Source organism: Hoplias malabaricus, chromosome 3, assembly GCF_029633855.1.
Source record: "Hoplias malabaricus isolate fHopMal1 chromosome 3, fHopMal1.hap1, whole genome shotgun sequence".
Classification (NCBI taxonomy): domain Eukaryota; kingdom Metazoa; phylum Chordata; class Actinopteri; order Characiformes; family Erythrinidae; genus Hoplias; species Hoplias malabaricus.
The window spans coordinates 69,377,873-69,396,929 of record NC_089802.1 but is presented as its reverse complement, the minus strand read 5'-3'; the positions used below and the strand labels follow the sequence as shown (position 1 = coordinate 69,396,929).

At 41.5% G+C, this 19,057-nt stretch overlaps 2 protein-coding genes across 2 annotated transcripts; one reads left to right on the top strand and one right to left on the bottom strand.

The window, feature by feature from the left end:
• Positions 1–443: 443 nt before the first annotated feature.
• faimb (Fas apoptotic inhibitory molecule b) lies at positions 444–4,920 on the bottom strand. Its single transcript, XM_066666708.1, has 4 exons — positions 4,807–4,920; positions 2,994–3,222; positions 1,683–1,732; positions 444–593 (listed from the first exon to the last, which is right to left on the bottom strand). The coding sequence occupies exons 1-4, from the start codon at positions 4,918–4,920 to the stop codon at positions 444–446; spliced, it is 543 nt and encodes a 180-aa protein (XP_066522805.1).
• A 2,296-nt stretch (positions 4,921–7,216) lies between these two features.
• On the top strand, positions 7,217–18,820 carry ccdc80l1 (coiled-coil domain containing 80 like 1). The gene is made up of 7 exons (XM_066665595.1): positions 7,217–9,520; positions 10,798–10,954; positions 11,058–11,194; positions 11,778–11,929; positions 12,725–12,828; positions 15,969–16,052; positions 17,216–18,820. Exons 1-7 carry the CDS (start codon positions 7,703–7,705, stop codon positions 17,512–17,514), a joined length of 2,751 nt encoding a protein of 916 aa, XP_066521692.1. The 5' UTR covers positions 7,217–7,702; the 3' UTR covers positions 17,515–18,820.
• The last annotated feature ends 237 nt before the right edge of the window (positions 18,821–19,057 follow it).

Below are 19,057 nucleotides of genomic sequence, written 5' to 3'. Positions count from 1 at the left end.
CACAGGCTAAGAGCCCACACTATAATCACTGGTAATCAACCCTCTCATCACCAAAATAAGAATTAGGAAACAATACAGCGTCTCTGTCATTTCGGTGACTTTGGAACCATGAGTGTGCCATTTGGGACAGGCATAAAACTAAGTAAAACAGAGTGTTTATTTACTGTATTATATAATTCTATTTTGTCTACACCGTAGTGCCACACCTATTACTCTATATTGGATGAAAGAAAACGAATTCCAATTATTGTAATGATTTCACAGTGGGTCTTGGACACTTTAAATAGCTGTTCTGCTACAGGTAGCATTTTGCAACTTTTTCTGAGTCTAGGATCTTTGATCTGAAGTGCTGCAAGCTCCTTCTCTCCTTCACCAATGGAGACTTGAGTGAATAACTGAAGCAGGTGCTTGAATTGAAATGTTCAGCTCAAATCCCATCTTCTTTATTCTGAGGTCTCCATAATCCTTGTGCCATCCACAAATAAAGAGTGGGTTATTCCCTTTCTTTTCTTTGCAGTGCTTGTAGCTTTGATGCAACACTTATGGTTCCTCACTGCAAAGTGTGTCTCAGTGCCATCATCTGCAAACTCCCCCTGAACAGAGTTACACACACAAACCACATTAACATTTTTCACAGTTTGTATATAAAGTGCTTATTTATAACAAAGCCAAGAATGTGAAATAATACTTTTAAATTGTTTAAAGAAATATTCATGAGAACATGGCAATGGTCCTGCTGTAAGATGACAGTATTATATGACACTGTACATTAAAAAAGCTTAGATTTCAGCACTGGAATATTTGAAATAAAATAATGAAGGGAAACAATCGTTTAAATTAAGCTAAATAAAACCTGAATAAAATTACTAAAGTATCATATTATATATTTACCAAATCAGTAACACACAGTAGATACACCGAATACATCTAACTATAAAGTGACCTCTTTGTTTTTACACACATTGTCCATTTTACCATCTTACCATATTGGTAAACATACAGACTGTAGTCCATCTGTTGTTTTACATGTTCTTCCCACTTTCAACCTGTTCTGTGGTGGTCATATGTGGGTCCAGGCCAACAAAGAACAGGTTGAAAGTGGGAAGAACATGTAAAACAACAGATGGACTACAGTCTGTATGTTTACCAATGATGATCCTGACCCTGACATGGTGGTAGTGGTGGTGTGTTAGTGTGTGTTGCGCTAGTACATGTGGATCAGACACAGAAGTGCTGCTTGAGTTTTAAGCCCTGTGCCCACTCTATTAAATATACCGGCCTTTTTGTTTCTCCTGAAAGGGCGTTGAACCAGTATGCAGAGCAGTTTGTAAATGTAGAACTACAAAAGCACCTATATCATGAGTGGAGCTGATAAAAGGGACAATGAGCAGAGAAACCAGGAGGTCATATTAATGTTTTGGCTGATCAGTGTATAGCAGCAGTAGATACAGGAGTTAAACCTTATCAAACTGAACACATTTTAAAAAAGTGAACACCTTGGCCATTGTAGTGTGAATATAAAAACATGCAGCATGTTAATATCCCAAATGCCTGTCTTGTACTTGTATCTGATACTTTCTATTGTTCTGCATAACATTAGCAGAAATTGCAAACATAATTAATGTATTGAGATATGAAAACCATAAATGAAACAGTAATGCAGCAAGTAGATGATATCTCACCGTTGTTTCCATCCTTTGTCCATTGCACCAAACATCCATGGTGTCCTTCTCTGAGGGGTTAGAAATATATATATAATTTGGATTATTTTGAGTTTTATGACAAAATATTTCTAATACAATGAAGCCAATTCTATTCATTCATAGCTTATTGCTGTTTTTTTTAAAGGAAAACATATTCATTTAGGGTTAAATATGAAAATATTTTATTTTTATATTTTAAATGTATAATAATTTAATTTAGTTTATATGATGTAATTAATATGTAATTCATTATTAGTTTTACATTCATTAATGTAATGCAGCAAGTAGATGATATCTCATCATGGTTTCCAACTTGGGGAGAACACTCCTCACAGACAGTCACCCAGAATGTTTTTTTAAAAACCTACCTATAGTGTACCTTTAATTTACCTATAGTTTTACATTAGACAGTATACAATTCCACTGATTTTCAAAAAGTATTTATATCTCCATGGTGGCACGGTGGTGCAGCAGGTAGAGTCGCAGTCACGCAGCTCCAGGGACCTGGAGGTTGTGGGGTTCATTCTTGTTCCGGATGACTGTCTGTGAGGAGTTTGGTGTGTTCTCCCTGTGTCTGCGTGGGTTTCCTCTGGGTGCTCCGGTTTCCTCCCATGGTCCAAAAACACACATTGGTAGGTGGATTGGAGACTCAAAAAGTGTCCATAGGAGGGAGTGTATTAGTGAATATTTATGTGTGTGTGTGTGTGTGTGCCCGGTGAAGGACTGGCGATTCTTCTGAATGATTCAGAGTAGGCTCCAGACCCACCACAACCTTGAACTGGATAAGCGGTTACAGACTGAATGAATGAATGAATTTATATCTCCATTCTGTGAAAAAAAAACTTTTTCTTGTTTCTTTGTATTACTGGGCATAGAGAACAAGAGCAAAATAATGTTTGCAGCTCAAACACAGCCAGTGTAACACAGATGTGTCATAAAAATGAATATCTCATGTTTCATGGCGTGTTTTATTAATCATAGCAGAAACAGATGTTCTGTAAGGTCTATGTAAAGGAGCACAATATCTAGGCATGTATAAAGTCTCTTAGTTTTTTGCTTGTATCACCACCACTGTGAAATATCCTGACTATATACGTTTCTCGTGTACGTAGTTGTACATTAAAACACTTTACATACATCTTAAAATGTAATTACGCAGAAGGTTTAAAACATCAGTGGAGCTAAATAAAACTTGAATAAGAACATAATGCATTGTGAGAGGCACAAATAAATAATTTGTGGCAATTGTGTGCCAAATTCAATTTAAATTCAATTCTAAATGTCTCTTACCGAGTACAATCCTGCAGTCAGCACCATCTAGTTTCAGTAGCCAGGTTTTGGATAGTTTGGTACGGTTGTCCAAAAACGTTTGGAGGTTTTTTCCATTGATTTCCAGGGTGTACTCATACGCAAAGCCAGACATTGCCTCGATATTTAGGGTGGCTTTTGTGCCTGTACCTCCAACAGGAAATGTTTCCTTGCCCACAAGTTTAAACATCCAGTCCCTTCTGAGGACTTCCTTTAAAAGAAATGAACGGTCAGTGATTATACCTTGAATGTGAATTAAATTAATAGATCATTAGACTGTGCTTACACTGCCTATTTATCAAATGCAAATATGTATCAATTAGATTAGATAATCAGACAGCCAAAAAGACACATAGACCGAAGGACATTGGAAAATGAATGATGTATTGGCCACTTGACTTCAGACCTCAATATCACTGATTGATGAAAGTGCTTGAGGTTACATGAATGTAACCAACTTCTATGACTGAACTTGTAAGAAATGGATGGTTGGACAGATAAATGGGTGGATGGATGGACGGACAGACAGATACAACCCCAAATAAGAAAAAGATAGCATGGTATGTGGGATAAACTCTTATTTTAATGTTAATGCTTACAAAAAATTTCAAAACACCATTTGTCATTTTGCTATTGCTTTTCATAACACTGAAAAGACATTTAGGGCCTGAAGACACCATCCGATGAAGCAATTCAAGTGTAACTTTGTAATTCCTTCAGACAACAAACCTTAACATTTACAGTCATAGAGGGTCAGAATGTAGTTTTGCATGATCTTGCTGGACATTCATGGGTGAGCCTAGAAAAGATGTAGCTTCTAAGGAATTTTAGCATTAATGGTGCTGTCACAGACATGTAAGTTACCTCCATATCATGACAGACCTTGGCTGTTGGACTTGTTGCTAACAGCAGCCGCAATAGTCTTCCTTCCCTTACATCCAGAGCATACCACATCCATTACTTTAAAAAAAAAAAGACTTGACGTATTGATTTTTCTGACCACAGTACGTTTCCACTGTGCAATGACTCGTCCCAGATGCTTCTAATACTTGAGAGGTTGAAAGCACTTTTGGACCTAAGATTTCCTTTTGGAAAACTTGCATTTATGAATGTGATTACCTACAGTAACACTTGACAAACGTTTGCTGAAGTAATTCTCAACCAATGTAGTTATATCAGCGATAAATTAGTCACTGCTCTAGATGGGGTGCCGTATCTGAGATTACAGTTATATACGCACTGAAATTGAATAACATTATGCACTCTAGACAATGAAATATCCAAATCCTGTTCTATATTTCTTGGAGGAACATTGTTTATAAACATTTCAGTAATTTTCGCACACATTTGTTTGACAAATTGGATATTCTCAGCCCATTCTTGTTCCTTAAGTACTAGGCTTTTCCTAGATGCTGCTTTTTTACCAAATCAGGCTCGTAGTCACTTGTTGAGATTTCCTTTTCAAACCAGACGATTATTTCCTTATTGAACATTTTTTTGGAATGTGTTGGGACAGGGCCTATATATGGGGAGAATGCCTGAATGGCAGGAATGGATGTATATTTATAAATGGAATAAAGCCAAGCACAATGCATAAGACATCTTGTGTTCATACTGTCTGCAATAAGAGTTAAAATGAAGATATAAATCATTGCTCTCTTTTATTTTCATCTTCCAAATTAACGGTTTCTAATTCTGGGTTGTAGATAGATAGATAGATAGATAGATAGATAGATAGATATGTACAGAAACACACTGATAGATACATAGAGACATTACTTATATTTCAGCTCACCTTCCCATTGATGTAAACAACACGTCTCCCTGTAGTAGTCCCATGTTCAAACTCAATCTGGTAAATCCCATCACTCAGAGACACTTCCCACATACCCACCACATCTTTTGACATTCTGCCAGATTCCATGCACTTCCAAAGCTTAGTGCAGATCGTGTTCCTTCTATGCTATATTCATCCAAATTGAATTCATATAATTATAATCTCTGTAGTTCTTAATTGCCTTTATGCAATTCCTCAGGGTACTGTGTAGGGATGTGTCCTGTCCCATGCTCACTCAGCAACAAATGCATTAGGGCTAAGAGGCTTAAATTACCAGCCGCAATGTTTGTGTGTGTGTGTGTGTGTGTGTGTGTGATTGGCTAGGACCATATGTCCATTTAGGAGTGGTGACCACTGATATTATAAGAAGATAACTCATAAGTAAAGCATATTAATAGAATGCTAAAAAGTATTTAAAAATATTGTTACTGTCCAAAGAGATCCTACCATATTTTTTTCAAATTTTCATATTTCTTTATTATTTGATCATACCAGGTTCATTACATTGTGTGAAATATTTTGGATATTTGGACAAATGCAAATATTGCCAGTAAGGTAAATAAAATCTCATCACATTAATTGGATTAAAAGCTAAGAATGTTACACTTGAAGATACTTTTTGAAGCAAAGGTATTTTGTTCAGTTCTAGCAGTCTTTTTTAGAGCAATGCAACAACCAAATAAAATATAAAATATAATTACATTTCCATTAACAGAAGTTTGAATTATTAAAAAAAATATGCATATTCATTTATTCAGGAACACACTTTACTTTTTCTCAGTACCAGGAACACAAAGAATGTACTTCAGAAGTCTCTTCAGAGCAAATTTGTGATGCTGCATTGAATGATACCTATAAATTTTGACTACAGCCCTTTTCATACATACACAGCAAATCAGACATTTTCTGGACTTTACCCAGAGCTAAAGGTGTGGATACAAACATCCATAACATTTGTACCAGACATTACCCTGACTTTATCTTGCTAACCCACTACTACAAAGTCTGGGCAATGTCTGAGGTTGTGAATAGAGCCGGGAATGTTCTGGAGAATCGTGCTGTATCTCCTGAATTCGCTGCCCAGGCACTGCCCTTTGCCTAAAGCACATAGAACATTTCCAACTGTGAGAACATAAAGTCTCCTGCTATTCACTACATGAGTGAAAAGATCACTCTCCCGACCTGATTTTCTGGAGTTCATATATGAAACCTGAGAATGGGTTGGGCTAGAGTAGTTTACTTGGCCACAACTAGCCTGTTTATTGGGCTACATCAGTGCTAGTTAATTTAACTAATTCTGCTTACTTAGCTAAAGGAAACTAACTTTTGTTATTGGGGGAAGCAGAGGTCAGGAACAACAGGAACATAATAATCCATGGCTGAGGTGCCCTTGAGCAAGGCACTTGATCAAAACACACTGTTTACAAAAATCTGAGGATAAAGTTGGGTAAAAAATAAAAACCCATAAAAAAAAATTAAAAAGTTTCTCGTTCAAGTATGCAAGGATTTATAGCTACCCAGTAAACAATTAGCCGTTGATTCAACGTTGAAATAACGTAAAGACTGCCGTCTAATCAACGTTCTCTTAAGGTTGAAAATGAAAGTTGAAAAGACGTCCAAACACAGACATTGAAAAGACGACTATTAGACGTATTTTGGACGTCCATTGACGTTATTAATTGGTCCCGAAATAAATTACTTGTATAAAACGCGTTTTGGACGTCCACTGACGTTATCGATTGGTCACCACTTAACTAACATATAAAGATGGATTTTGGACGTCCATTGACGTTTAAAATATGTCTTTGACAGACAGACTACTTTTAGACCTATTTTGAACGTCCAGGGACGTTCCTTGTTTACTGGGTACTCGGATAGTGTGTGTGTGTGTGTGTGTGTGTGCGTAATTGCTCACTATTGTGTGTTTGTGTATTCACTAACATGAATGGGTTAAACACAGGGCAGTAATTACCCTAAGGAAATTAATAAAGGTAATTTTTCTTTTCTACTTCTAATGTAGCTACTTCGAGGGAAATTCATTTGACTGCTTCTAACATTGTATATATTTTACTATTTCAAGGCTATTCTAAGTTATTCTGCTTTCGTCATACTCGTGAATAGTAACATAACAGTTATTGTGCTTGGCTAGGCTACTTAGTACAAAAATGTCCAAGGTTTTTGAAAAGCAGACACAGAGCGTGCGCGAGCATTAAAAGATGGGTGGAGTCGACCAGCTACTAGCCAATCCTAGCACAGTAGGCGGAGATCTGTTGGAAAAAAAACGGTGAGGGAATAATAACGGGTTTTGTGTGGTCCGCTGTATCAGCGCGAGCCTCGGGTCTGTACTCGTTTCACAAACGCGTGGACCTCAGAGGGCGGTGAGAACCGATGGAGACTGTGGTCCCGTGTATGTGCGGAGTTATCGAGAGTTTATTCGCCGCCAGCTGAGGGAAAAGTAAAAGAAAAGCTGCAGTGATTACAGCGGTGAGTTTCAGCCTTTTTTCCCCCGTGGAGTCAAAATAAAGTCAGGGCAGAGTGCGAAATATATGTTTTTTTCACACGTTTCTGCCCGCAATCTGAGACTTCCTTGAATCCGCCCTGAACAAGGGAGAAGTTGTACTCACTGCTCTGAGGAAGTTTTTGGGAATACCGTTATTTGGTTGACTTCAGACAGATGTGATGTTTGCTCACACGCAGCTGACGTTGAGGAAGGTTTCTCAGACGTCTTGGTAAACTTTAGAAATTTAGAATGAACTGTTCGCCTCGCCTTCACACAGGGAAATAACGCAACTCTGTCCAATGCATTGATATTTTATAATTACTCACAGATTTCCTTCCCCCTAGCCTTGCTGCAATGAAGCTGTTTGAGTCACATGTGGTTCTGTGTGTTCTGGTATGGACAGCACACGCATCAGATTTCAAGCCCTTGTCTTCAGTGGGCACACATTTCAGGAAAACAAGTAAGCACGTAGAGAGAGGCCTCGCAGGAGCACAATCAAACAGTATTGTAAGTGCTTCCATGGACAGTGTTGCACAATCTGAAGGCAGGGTGGTGGAGCTGAACGCAGCACCTTTTCAGGCAGATGAAGCCGCGGATTCTTCTAGATCTCCGGTTAGGAGAGTAATGAAGGGACGCAGACCTGTACCAGGAAGGAAACCCAGCAATGTCCCATCTCCGGACACCAGTCCGCCTGTCCAGAGTCCTCAGGGTCCTCAGGTCACCTTGTTCCGAATGTCCAATATCACCAGCTCCATTAATGTCCTGGCTGCTTTTGCTGGTAGGAACCGCGTGCTGGTAATTTCAGCCCCTCACGATTCAGACGGCTACTACAGGCTGATGATGAGCTTGCTCAAGCCTGACGTTTATTGTGAGATGGCAGAGCGACACATGCAGCAGATCGTCATTTTCCACCAAAAGGGAGAAATGGGAGGCAAGGTGAGACGCGTCAGCAACCAGGGCTCTATCTCAGAGGAGCGGCTGGATCCGAGCTTGGTGCCCAAGCTCATGAACTTTCTGAAACTGGAGGAGGGGAAGTTTGGCATGGTGCTGCTAAGGAAAACGCTGCAGGTGGAAGAGAGATACCCATATCCGGTGAGGCTGGAGGCTATGTACGAAGCAATAGATCAGACACCCATGCGCAGACTGGAGAAGGCCCGGCAGAAAGGCTTTGTGGAGCGATGCCGGGCTGCAGGAATGGAAGGACAGGTGGTGCAATCTGTTGGGCCAGAGATACTGGGATCCAAGCCACATGGTAGTGATAGTCAGGAGAGGGAAAAGCCTACCCCTCAGCCTACAACTACTACTACTACTACTACCACCAGCACCACCACCACAACCACACAACCAACAACCACATCTGTGGCTACTACAAAACTCCCAACAACTGTTGTAGCTACCACCCTAATGACAACTACAACTCCTGCCACTACCAGCCAACCCACAACACTGCCTTTAACAACCACTACCTCCACCACTATACCCACAAAAGCAGAGCATACAGACCTCCAAACACCATCACACAGACACAAACCCTCACTTAACACATCAGGACCCACCTACCAGCCCGTCACAAACAGCCGCCACAAGGAACACACTGTAACCAACCCCTCTATTACCTCTGCCCTAGTCCCCAAACACAAAGACCACACATATAAAATTTCCCCAGGAGCCTCGTCACCACAGGCCCGTAGACGGAAGCCCATCAAGGACAGAATCCCAAAGGAAAAAAGCACAGGGAGAGAGAAAATCAATGTACACGCAGGAAAACCTACCCCGAGTGAACCAGAGGAGCACCCTCCCACCTCCAAAGCGGTCAAGACCACACTCCCAAAGGGAAAAGGTACAGGGAGGGAAAAAACCAATGTACACTCAGGAAAATCTACCACCAGTGAACCAGAGGAGAGCCCACTCTCCAAAGTGGTCAAGACCCCACCTGCCAAAGCAGAGAAAAAGAAAAAACCAGAGAAACCTGGGAAGAAAGTCAACACAGAGAAGAAATCTCCAAAAGCCCCCAAAGACCCAGAGACTACTCTCCGCAATAGGAATACCGCCAAAACAACAAGCAGTTTTGAGGAGGAAGATGTCATTGCAAAACCCACAGAAAAGCCAGCTGACCCCAGGAGGTCACTCGAGACGTTTCTGAGCTATTTCGAGAAACGAAGACGTCTTCTTGTGAGTATTCAGACCATGATAATTGTACATTAAAGGAGCAGTAGGTAGTAATTTTGCCTTCAAATTAGGAGAAAAAATGTACCCAGTGTTGCTTTAAGTATGGATTTTAGATAATAGCTGGAAGAGTGGTCTTAATTGGATTATACACTGTATGTCCAAAAATAAGTAGACAGTCCTTATAGGTAGGAAATGGACCACATTTATGGACATTCATTTAATCACCTAAAGTAGGGCTAGGCAATAATTCAGTATCAATATATATCTCAATATAAAATGTTTCAATAAGTACTATATGATTTTTAAACATCATCATCATCATCAGCCCCCTCCAGGGTGTGTTTCCACCTTGCGCACAGTGATTCCAGGTAGGCTCTGGCCCAGTCACGACCCTGAACTGGATAAGAGGTTACAGACAATGAATGAATAAATGAATCATCACCTTTTCCACTTATCCATTTCAAGGTCGCAGTCGATTTTTAAACACATTTTCCATATTTCATTATACAGGGGGTCCTCGACTTACGACGTTGATCCGTTCCTACGTCGCGTCGTAAACCGATTTTCGGTGTAAGTCGGAACATACGTACATACTGTACGTAAATAACATACTGTAAGCACTTATCCTATCTTAACACCTATCCTCCTCGGTCCCGAGCCGCGTAACCGTGTATTCTTCCGCCGCGCCGCGCACACCAAACACGGAGTTTGCGTTACGACGTTTACGACGCAAAACCACTTAAGTCGAAACAAGGCTTTATACAGTAAACGGGAGATGTGTCATAACCACGAAACATCGTAACGCGGGACTGACGTAACCCGAGGACCTCCTGTACATTATTTACAGGCTGATGAACATTACAGGGTTCACTGCCCTCAATTTTAAAGTAAGTTTGACTGTGATGTCATGTTTCTTGTTGGTTCGTATCGTATTGTCTGATATGTAAAAATATCATGATATCAATTTTGGACATATCGTCCAGCCCTAGCTAAAAGCAAACAGGTTAATGCTCCTGGGCTCCCCCTATTGTTACAGTGTGTAATTCATTATTACAGCAGTGTCCTGAAATCAAGGGGGGAGTGGTTTGCTACACTCCTCCAAAAGTTACATAGTGCAGTTTTTGCAGTGCTGAGCCCAGAGTAGTAAGGACAGAGGTTCTATTCTCCCAGTTACAGGTCAGTGAACCATCGCAATGATTTTAGGTAAAATTCCTACTTAGTGTTTCTTTAAGAACTGAAGAACATATTGATTTAAATCACAACAAATCCTTATTTTGCAGGTAATCACAGCCCCCACTGATGACAATCGTATGTACAGTCAGCAGAGGGATGAGTATCTGGAGCAGGTGTGTGACATGGCTCTGCGCAAAATCTCCATCATCACCGTCTTTGGTCCCCTCGGCAACGGGACCATGAAGATAGAGCATTACCAGATGGGTGAGTGCAGCTTTGGGCTTTTCATCTGTTTGGTGTCAGTGTTTGGAACATTAAACTCATAGGAGCTCCCTTTTTTTTTTTTTTTTTGTTTTGTGGTTTACAGAACAGGACAAGCCTGTGAGAGGCCTGCCAGACAGTGAACTCATCAACCAAGAACTCATCACGTCTTTCCGCAAGGAGCTCGGCCTGGTTTACAACGACTTCTACATGGTGCTGACTGACTTTGACATGAAAGTGAAGGTTTGTTTCTTGTATTTTCAGGCAGCAGACATGAGATGAATGGCACATTCTTGGAAAAACGGTGAGGTCGTTTCAGGATCTGCTGGAGAATAATATAAGGGTATAATGGCAGGCTTGAGAAAAATAGCAGTTAGAACATATCGATATGATCATCTCAACAACAAGCTAGATGGCTTTAGTCAAATTACCCTTATCAAGTTTTGGTTTTCTGCAACTAAATTGACAAATGGCATAGGAACGTAAAAAGAGTAAGTGTGTACAGGTAACACTTCATATCATTTTTAAATACTGCAGCCCTAGTGTTATATTATTTAAATATTAAAATGGTTTGGATTATTTTATAAAGATGTTTTCAGCCTAATTTAGGACTATATTGCAGCACATTTACTGAATATTTATCAGAAGTATTTTTAAATATGAAGCACCTCATACAACTGGCTTTTTTCATCACAGCTTATGGTTTCACATTTTTCCTGTATAGAGATAGAATGACCCATATACGGTTTATATGTGTTATAATGTGAAATTCATTCGTAAATTCCTTTAGATTTTAACGATCTGCTCTGTTCTGTCTCTGTCATAGCAAGAGTATGAAGTTCCCATCATCATGAAGGCCGTGTTTGACTACATTGACACTTTCTCATCACGCCTCAAAGAGATGGAGCTTCAGAGGAAGCTTGGAATCGCCTGCAAGAAAGAGGACAAATCCGTATCTCTAGAGAATTTCCTCTCAAGGTTTCTTCTGAGCATTTTTTAATTATCGCACAGTTTCTGTCACTATTTGTTATTAAAAAAAAAGATAGTTATTGCAAAAATGAGCTCTGTCTTCAGGATGTCATAAGATTCATGCCACCCCCTCCCTTGCACTCAGCACCATCCATACATCCATTATCTGTAACCACTTATCCAATTCAGGGTCGCGGTGGGTTCAGAGCCTACCTGGAATCATTGGGCGCAAGGCGGGAACACACCCTGGAGGGGACCCAGTCCTTCACAGGGCAACACACACTCACTCACACCTACGGACACTTTTGAGTTGCCAATCAACCTACCAACGTGTGTTTTTGGACTGTGGGAGGAAACCGGAGCACCCGGAGGAAACCCACGCGGACACGGGGAGAATACACCAACTCCTCACAGACAGTCACCCAGAGCGGGTATTGAACCCACAACCTCCAGGTCCCTGGAGCTGTGTGACTGCGACACTACCTGCTGCGCTGTGCCGCCCGCACTCAGCACCATACTAGAAAACAAGGGTGCCTCTTAGCTAGCATAGTTACTTAATCATAGTTAGTTAAGCATTCTCCTCCAAATGTGTTAAGCTCTCCAAAGCCATTGTGTTAGTGGAAGTTTAAAAAAAATAATGTCTCGGGGAAGCATATTCTAGCCTTCACCCTCAGCTTGGTGGCATTGTGATTGGCGAACAAATATTAGAAATGATAAAATCCATAATCGTGAAATAACTGCTCTGTTAAATGGTGCATCAAACTCTATAATACATTTTAAATGTATATCCTTGTCACTTTTAAGGTTTCGCTGGAGGCGGAGGCTACTTATAATCTCCACCCCTGACCATGAAGAGTGGGCCTATCAGCAGCAGCTTTATACAATGACCAGTCAGGCCTGCAATCTGGGTAAGACTATATTAAATAATGGTTCATATTTTTGTTCCTGCAGCAGGTAGTGTCGCAGTCACACAGCTCCAGGGACCTGGAGGTTGTGGGTTCGATTCCCGCTCCGGGTGACTGTCTGTGAGGAGTTGATGTGTTCTCCCTGTGTCCGCGTGGGTTTCCTCCAGGTGCTCCGGTTTCCTCCCACAGTCCAAAAAAAACCACGTTGGTAGGTGGATTGGTGACTCAAAAGTGTCCGTAGGTGTGAGTGTGTGAGTGAATGTGTGAGTGTGTGTGTTGCCCTGTGAAGGACTGGCGCCCCCTCAAGGGTGTATTCCCGCCTTGCGCCTTGGACCCACTGTGACCCTGAATTGGATAAGCGGTTACAGATAATGGATGGATGGATGGATTTTTTTTCCTGACAAAAAAAATAGAGATCATTAGATCTTGTTAAACCTGGTCATTTTGTGCATATTACTCTAATTTTATATCTGGATAGAGATTATACACTGAAAACGGCTGTAGTGATGACTAAGGAGGTATAAGGCCCCCAGCACTGTGGAGCAGCAGAGTTGGAGTGTTGTTGCAAATTTGAAACGAATAATTATAAGCAGGGTCTTAGAATCTTTACAGCAGATTCTAATCTTAAAATTGGACTCAAACCTACACGACATTTCAATTTAGCCATATGTTTACATACTGAGACAAGAGAAAGCGGCCTTCATTGCTGTTTACACCGTACCATAAAGGTGAAGTTTCTGTGCTATTTCACTCATCTTTTTTCTCTTGTATTTTGTGACTCACTGAATGGCAGATGTTTTCATTTTAACTTACAGGAAGGACATCCCATTTCAATGAGCTGGAATGAATGAAATCTTCTATAACAGATTTGTAACTAACCTCCTGACTCACTTTTTCTGACTCACTTAATTTACTGAACATAGCATTGCTTCTGGGGCAAAACCTAAAAAAGGAAAAAGAAAAACCCAGCTGCTCTTTATTCATTCATTCACTCATATTCTGTAACAGTTTATCGAGTTCAGGGTCATGGTGTGTCCAGAACCTTCCTGGAATCACTGGGCACAAGGCGGGGGACCCACCCTGGATGGGAAGGTAGTCCATCACTGGGCACCACACACTCACACATTCACACTTTGAAGTAGCCAATCCAACCTGCCAGTGTTTTTTGACTGTGGGAGAAACTCATGTAGGAAACTTGAAGCAGGGATCACTGGTCTTTGTTTTATTTATTTGTTTTATTTTATGATAATCCAACAAATAGAAATGGTCTAAATGTGTTTGGGAAACAGTCATGTTCTATTCAGTCCCATTCAAATTGTTAACAACTTTCCCTTTTCCTGCATTTGGAGATTTCATTCATTCATTGTTTGTAACCGCTTATCCAGTTCAGGGTCGTGGTGGGTTCACAACCTACATAGCCCAAGAATCACTGGGCGCAAGGTGGGAACACACCCTGGAAGGGGGCGCCAGTCCTTTGCAGGGTGACACACACTTACACATTCACTCACACCTATGAACACTTTAGAGTAGCCTACTTTTGATCCACCTACCAACGTGTGTTTTTGGACTGTGGGAGGAAACCGGAGCACCCAGAGGATACCCACGCAGACACTGGGAGAACACACCAAACTGCTCACAGACAGTCACCCGGAGGAAACCCACGCAGACACAGGGAGAACACACCACACTCCTCACAGACAGTCACCCGGAGAAAACCCACGCAGACACAGGGAGAACACACCACACTCCTCACAGACAGTCACCTGGAGGAAACCCACACAGACACAGGGGAGAACACACCACACTCCTCACAGACAGTCACCTGGAGGAAACCCACGCAGACACAGGGAGAACACACCACACTCCTCACAGACAGTCACCCGGAGGAAACCCACACAGACACAGGGAGAACACACCACACTCCTCACAGACAGTCACCCGGAGGAAACCCACACAGACACAGGGAGAACACACTAATCTCCTCACAGACAGTCATCCAGAGGAAACCCACGCAGACACGGGGAGAAAACACCACACTCCTCACAGACAGTCACCCGGAGGAAACCCACGCAGACACGGGAAGAACACACCATGCTCCTCACAGACAGTCACCTGGAGGAAACCCACACAGACACAGGGAGAACACACCACACTCCTCACAGACAGTCACCCGGAGGAAACCCACGCAGACACGGGGAGAACACACCACACTCCTCACAGACAGTCACCTGGAGGAAACCCACGCAGACACAGGGAGAACACCCCACACTCCTCACAGACAGTCACTCGGAGGAAACCCACACAGACACAGGGAGAACACACCACACTCCTCACAGACAGTCACTCGGAGGAAACCCACGCAGACACAGGGAGAACACACCACACTCCTCACAGACAGTCACCCGGAGGAAACCCACGCAGACACAGGGAGAACACACTAATCTCCTCACAGACAGTCACTCGGAGCGGGACTTGAACCCACAACCTCCAGGCCCCTGAAGCACCACCGTGCCGCCCCATTTGGATATTTGTTGAGATCAATTTTATCCCAAGAAAGACGACATGTACTGCCATATTCTTGTGCTGATCATAACAATAGAACACAGGTATTCACCAAAAAGCCTGGTGAATGAAATGCTGCGTCTGGAATCACTTCTCCTGAAACAGCCCCTCTCTTCTTTAATTGCTGAGTGCACAGAGCCGCAAAGGGATGGCACTAATGAAATAAAGATGAAGGGGGCTTTCTAGAACCTCAGCAATGTGGGGAGGATTTTTAGGGGTGAGGAAACATTCCAAAGAATGCATCCGAGTGTTGTTCTTCATGGGTTTCTGGGTTGTACATAGCAATCCAGCAGAGACCACTTCCTCTCCAAGGCATGACAACTTGACTGATGCTCTCGTAACTTCCAGGGCCTGCTTCGGACCAAAGACAACAACAACGGACATCTTTGATTCCAATTACATGCCTATTTGAGTCGGAGAGCATCTATGGAGGCATGTTCTTGTAGTCTGAGCTGGACAGGGGCCAGCAGAGAAGAGGAGGGTCATGGTTTTGGGCCAGTGGATGATACTCCTGCTGTATGTTGTTACTGAGCAGACGCTGTGACTCTGAAACCACTGCTGTGTTTTATCTCCTGCTGCAGGCCTGCGTCATATGTCTGTGCTGAAGCTGGTGGGAAAGACCATGGACGATATGGGTGGAGTCCTGGAGCTCTATCCAATCAATGGTAATGCTAGTGTCTTGATACTTATTGCATTATTGCACTGACACTATCCCCATAGTACTGCATAAGCTTAATGTCATCATGCAAAGTTTTAGCTAGAAGGAAATTAAGCCCATCAGCAACTGTAGAACCATGGAACCGTATTCTGTGGAGTTATGGATCTGCAGCCAAAAAATTGGGGATGATTTGGAGTGTTGTTTGTGATCCAGCCACTGCTAATTCTCATTAAATGCAGTTAAATCCTCATGGATATATTCCAACACTAGCAAAGAGGGACAACCCCCCCCCCCCCTGTTAATTCCCTTCATTTTTGAAGAAACTCTGAGTCCTCTGAGGTCCTCTGACATCATAATAGTGCTTAATTGCTTATTTGCATATAGTAATTTTCTGAAGTCCAAGCCACAAGGGGAAAAGAGAAAGCTGAATGTGAATACACTTAAAAAATTAATTTACAGCATATTTCTAACACTTCCCCATAGAGACTTTGTAATCATGTTTCAGAAGTAAACAAAAGTTCAAGGGGTGTTCTGTTAGTCCTCTTTATAAGTATGAAGTAAAACATATATGCAATGTATATATTTTTATTATTCTGTGCAATCATCCCTGACCTCTATATATTTGTTATCTAGCAATTAGCTTTTCACACAAATAATAATAGTAATAAAAAATCACTAAAGCCCAGGCTGTAGGGTGGAAAAACAGTGTCTTAGAATCCGCAGTCACACAGAGTAGTGGGTTCAACAATACTAATAATCAAAATAAACTGATGTTTTCTTTATATATCCTCAGAAAGTGTCACTTCCTAGAATCGTGATAAAATTACCTGCAGGATTAGTCGATTCTATCTATATAGAGAATGTATTGAATGCCGGACGACAAAAGCCACTGCAGCTCATCACAGAGAACAATGCATCCACAGAATGCAGTGACACTGCTCCACAACCCAATGTCGGGGGCGATGGGAAATTGACATTGGGCTTGCTCTCCTTGAGCTCATGTGTGGTTGCTTCAATGTGTTCAATACTTTTCTTTAGAGATTATAAAAGCTATTTGTGCACAAATGAACATGTTTCTACAAAGAGAGCAACTGAATCTAGCTGAATTCTGTTTTTAAAGAAATATTCAAATTACACAATTAACCCACCCATCACTTTCCACTTTCACAGGAAGTGCAACCATGGACCGGGAGGACCTTTCTGCCACTCTGGTGCGTGACATCAGGAACTACTTCCAGATCAGTGCAGAGTACTTCTCCATGCTGCTGGTGGGGAAAGATGGGAACGTGAAATCTTGGTACCCGTCACCCATGTGGTCCATGTCCATTATTTATGACCTGATCGACTCCATGCAGCTGCGCAGGCAGGAGATGGTCATCCAGCAGTCCCTTGGCATGCGCTGCCCCGAGGATGACTATGGTCATCATGATGGTTACCATGAGGGCTATCACCATGGTTACGGGTACTAAATAAGATCAGAGTATAGCGCGCCCTCTTGGTCTGGACAGTGGGTCTGTCCCGTAGTTCACACTTGAGGTTTTTGAGTACTTGTGTGCATGTTTATGTGTTTTCAGAGACATGTCCCATTTCTAAAACATGTCAGAAAACGTGTAAGAAAATACTGCTTTAAAGCAGTCATAATGGATTTAATACTAAAGGGGAAATATTATACCTGGTGTCCACAAGTTATCACTGTTCTGAAAAGTCTGCGACATGCTTTTTTTTAAAAAATACCACAAGTATCAAACACTTTTCCAATTTAAAATCAAGTTTGTGTGACCACAAAAGGCCCAAAAGGTTAATCTTCCTCTTTTTACAACTTAGGGACAAAGGCAATCCAAATTTTAAAAAAGAACAGTAGTGGATATTGAAACTGAAATATCACCAGCACTACATTTGATTGTGTTAATATTATATTGCTTGCATAAGAGGCCTTGGTGTGAAAGTTTGTATTTGATCTGTGCTTGTTTGTATTAGATGACTCATATTTGTTATTAGTGATTTCAGAATCTCAGCTTATGGGAACATTGGCAGTGGCAGAACATTTGTTTTTTCTTGGTGTTTCTGTGTGTTGTTTGAATGTATTCCACTTTATACGGGTTTTTGAAATTGTACTGTTTAGAATAAAACGTTTCTAGAATGTTCCCGTTTCCTTCTGGGACATGCATCTGGAATCCTTCATTTTTTTATACGATTTTCTATGTTCTGCTGCCCCCTATCAGTCAATGGTGAACTACAAATACCCACAGTAGTTATCCTGGAAGATGCTCATGAAGGAGTCCCATTAGAGGACGTTCTGAGCTGAAAAGCTCATTGAGGTCAACTGTTTACGTCTATAGATAGATAATGTCAAATAAACCATCAAAGATGAAACCTTGCACAGAAATATACAGGTGTCCTAATGAAAATAATCTTTCAATGTCATCCATAAATAGTTTGGTGTAGGGTGGGGATGGGCAGATTCTGCAGAATTCGGTGTAAAACGCTTCTTGTGTGTCACGTTTCTCGAAACCTAAACCTCAAAACACAATAAATAACCCCCACTTCACCAACGGCTGCTTTATAACGGTCACTGATTTCAATATTAAATTTTACATTAATAAATTACTCGCACGCTTAAGACACTAGACAGGAATGGCAATGAGCCTAAACCAAATGAAAATCACGTAAGGGTTCTTAAAGGTGAACAAAGTGAAAACTCACCTGGCCAAGTGTATTTTACCTGAATACTGGGTGGGTTGTGGGTTTGTTGACTTGTTGGGGCTTCTGATTGAACCAACTCATCTCCAGGCCATTCACAAGCTGTATGACATTGCTGCAAATTACCAAATTAAAAAGACTTATATACTACTGAAAGAAAGTGTTCATATTTGTTCATTGTTATTCTTTACAAAGCCCCTGAGGTGACATGGTGGGTTTATTTAGCAAGTCGTGGCCACTATTTAGTATTTTGAGGCCACAACATAGTATTTTGAAGCTTGGACCGAGGGACCTGCATTTGCAACGCACACA